General features: G+C 35.7%; 1 protein-coding gene across 1 annotated transcript in view; it reads left to right on the forward strand.

Moving 5' to 3' along the window:
• Positions 1-107: 107 nt before the first annotated feature.
• The window catches only part of LOTGIDRAFT_176189 (hypothetical protein), a gene marked incomplete at both ends in the record, with an annotated part of 27,316 nt that continues 25,452 nt past the window's right edge, over positions 108-1,971 (forward strand). Inside the window, 3 exons of the mRNA XM_009066779.1 lie at positions 108-188; positions 357-479; positions 1,283-1,438. Coding sequence (XP_009065027.1) covers positions 108-188; positions 357-479; positions 1,283-1,438 — 360 coding nt within the window. The remainder of the gene's footprint in view (positions 189-356; positions 480-1,282; positions 1,439-1,971) is intronic.

The following is a 1,971-nucleotide window of genomic DNA, read 5'->3' on the forward strand; positions in this document are numbered from 1 at the left end:
TTTTGGTACATTTCTAGTATTTCTGAAGACTATTTACATATATTCAAGACTCAAATCAACCAAGTCAAGGACCATGTATAGTGTATTGTTGTATTTTTAAAGGAATTATGCGATTTTCGTACATTTCTAGTACTTTTGAAGACTATTTACATATATTGAAGACTAAAATCAACCAAGCCAAGGACCATGTATAGTGTATCGTTGTATTTTTAAAGGAATTATGTGATTTTCGTACATTTCTAGTATTTCTGAAGACTATTTACATATATTCAAGACACAAATCAACCAAGCCAAAAAATGGGGCACCTGTCCTTTTAAGTGAAGATCCCCTCCTAATTGTAATGATTATATTTTAGGTGAGAGTTGGAGAAGTTGGCGGTAACACGTTAGGTTTTTACGGCGGAATGTTTTCACCTGACGGCCTGAAAATCATAGCTCATGGCTATCAAGGCGCTTTTCATCATTGGTCTTTAAATCAGGTAGGTTTTAGAATATATTTATACTATAAGGAGGGTTGTAGCGTAATAAGTTAGGGTGTTGGAATCTTTTCATCATTGGTCTTTTGATAAGGTAAGTTAGGAGGGTTGTACCCGGGTCTGTTAGGTTGTTGGAATCTTTGGTCTTTTGATAAGGTAAGTTTTAGAAGATATTTATACAGTTAGGAGGGTTGTAGCGCAATCTGTTAGAGTGTTGGAATCTTTGGTCTTTTAAAAAGGTAAGTTTTAGAAGATATTTATACAGTTAGGAGGGTTGTAGTGCAGTCTGTTAGGGTGTTGGAATCTTTGGTCTTTTGAAAAGGTAAGTTACAAAAGATATTCATACAGTTAGGAGGGTTGTAGCGCAATCTGTTAGGGTGTTTGAATCTTTGGTCTTTTAAAAAGGTAAGTTTTAGAATATATTTATACAGTTAGGAGGGTTGTAGCGCAATCTGTTATGGTGTTGGAATCTTTACATGACATCATTTAATAGCTTCATAAGCTTTGTGGACTCTCTGAAATACATCTTCACAATGTTGAGGCCCTACGAATTTTTCTTGATATTGACAATACAATACTTTATGTCTTTCTCTGGTGGCGGCCATTTTGAAAATGTTGAAGATCTAGATTCTATAGACCATTTGAATTTGATTTGTATTAAAACCCTTTTATTTGTATTTAGACAACCAATCAATGGAATCCGTCTGTCACTGGTGGCGGCCATTTTGAAAATGTTGAAGATCTAGATTCTATAGACCATTGTCTTTGAATTTGATTTGTATTAAAACCCTTTTATTTGTATTTAGATAACCAATCAATGGAATCCGTCTGTCACTGGTGGCGGTCATTTTGAGAGTGTTGAAGATATAGATTGGGATCGTAGTGAAGGAGAGTTTCTGTTGTCAACCAGTGCTGATCAAACCACCAGACTACATGCTCCTTGGGTCCATAGCAACAGACCGGTAAGTAGATTGACTTTACGGTCCAAAATCCTATGTGTATCAGGGACACTGATAGCATCAATTTACATCATTCTAATTTTCAATCAGATGTCTGTGGTTCTTGTTAAAGAGATTGTAAAGAGGTTTTCTATATTTTTTATGTGTATCAGAGACACTGATAGCATCAATTTACATCATTCTAATTTTCAATCAGACGTCTGTGTTTCTTGTTAAAGAGATTGTAAAGAGGTTTTCTATATTTTTTATGTGTATCAGAGACATTGATAGCATCAATTTACATCATTCTAATTTTCAATCAGACGTCTGTGGTTCTAGCAATTCCACTAAAACTAAGTGTTTGATGACTGACATTGAAAAGTGCTAATGGATACAGGCCCTGTGAGCTACAGACTGTACTCGTTAAAGATCCCTCGACAGTTGGAAATTGAAAAAAGAGCAGGCTAATGCTGCTGTCCTGGCAAAATTTCCCTCATTGCACACTACATGGTGTTGCCTGTCTTCATCAGCCAAATCAGGTGCAGAACAGTAGGACG

The sequence above is a fragment of the Lottia gigantea genome (assembly GCF_000327385.1).
Source record: "Lottia gigantea unplaced genomic scaffold LOTGIsca_797, whole genome shotgun sequence".
Lineage (NCBI taxonomy): Eukaryota > Metazoa > Mollusca > Gastropoda > Lottiidae > Lottia > Lottia gigantea.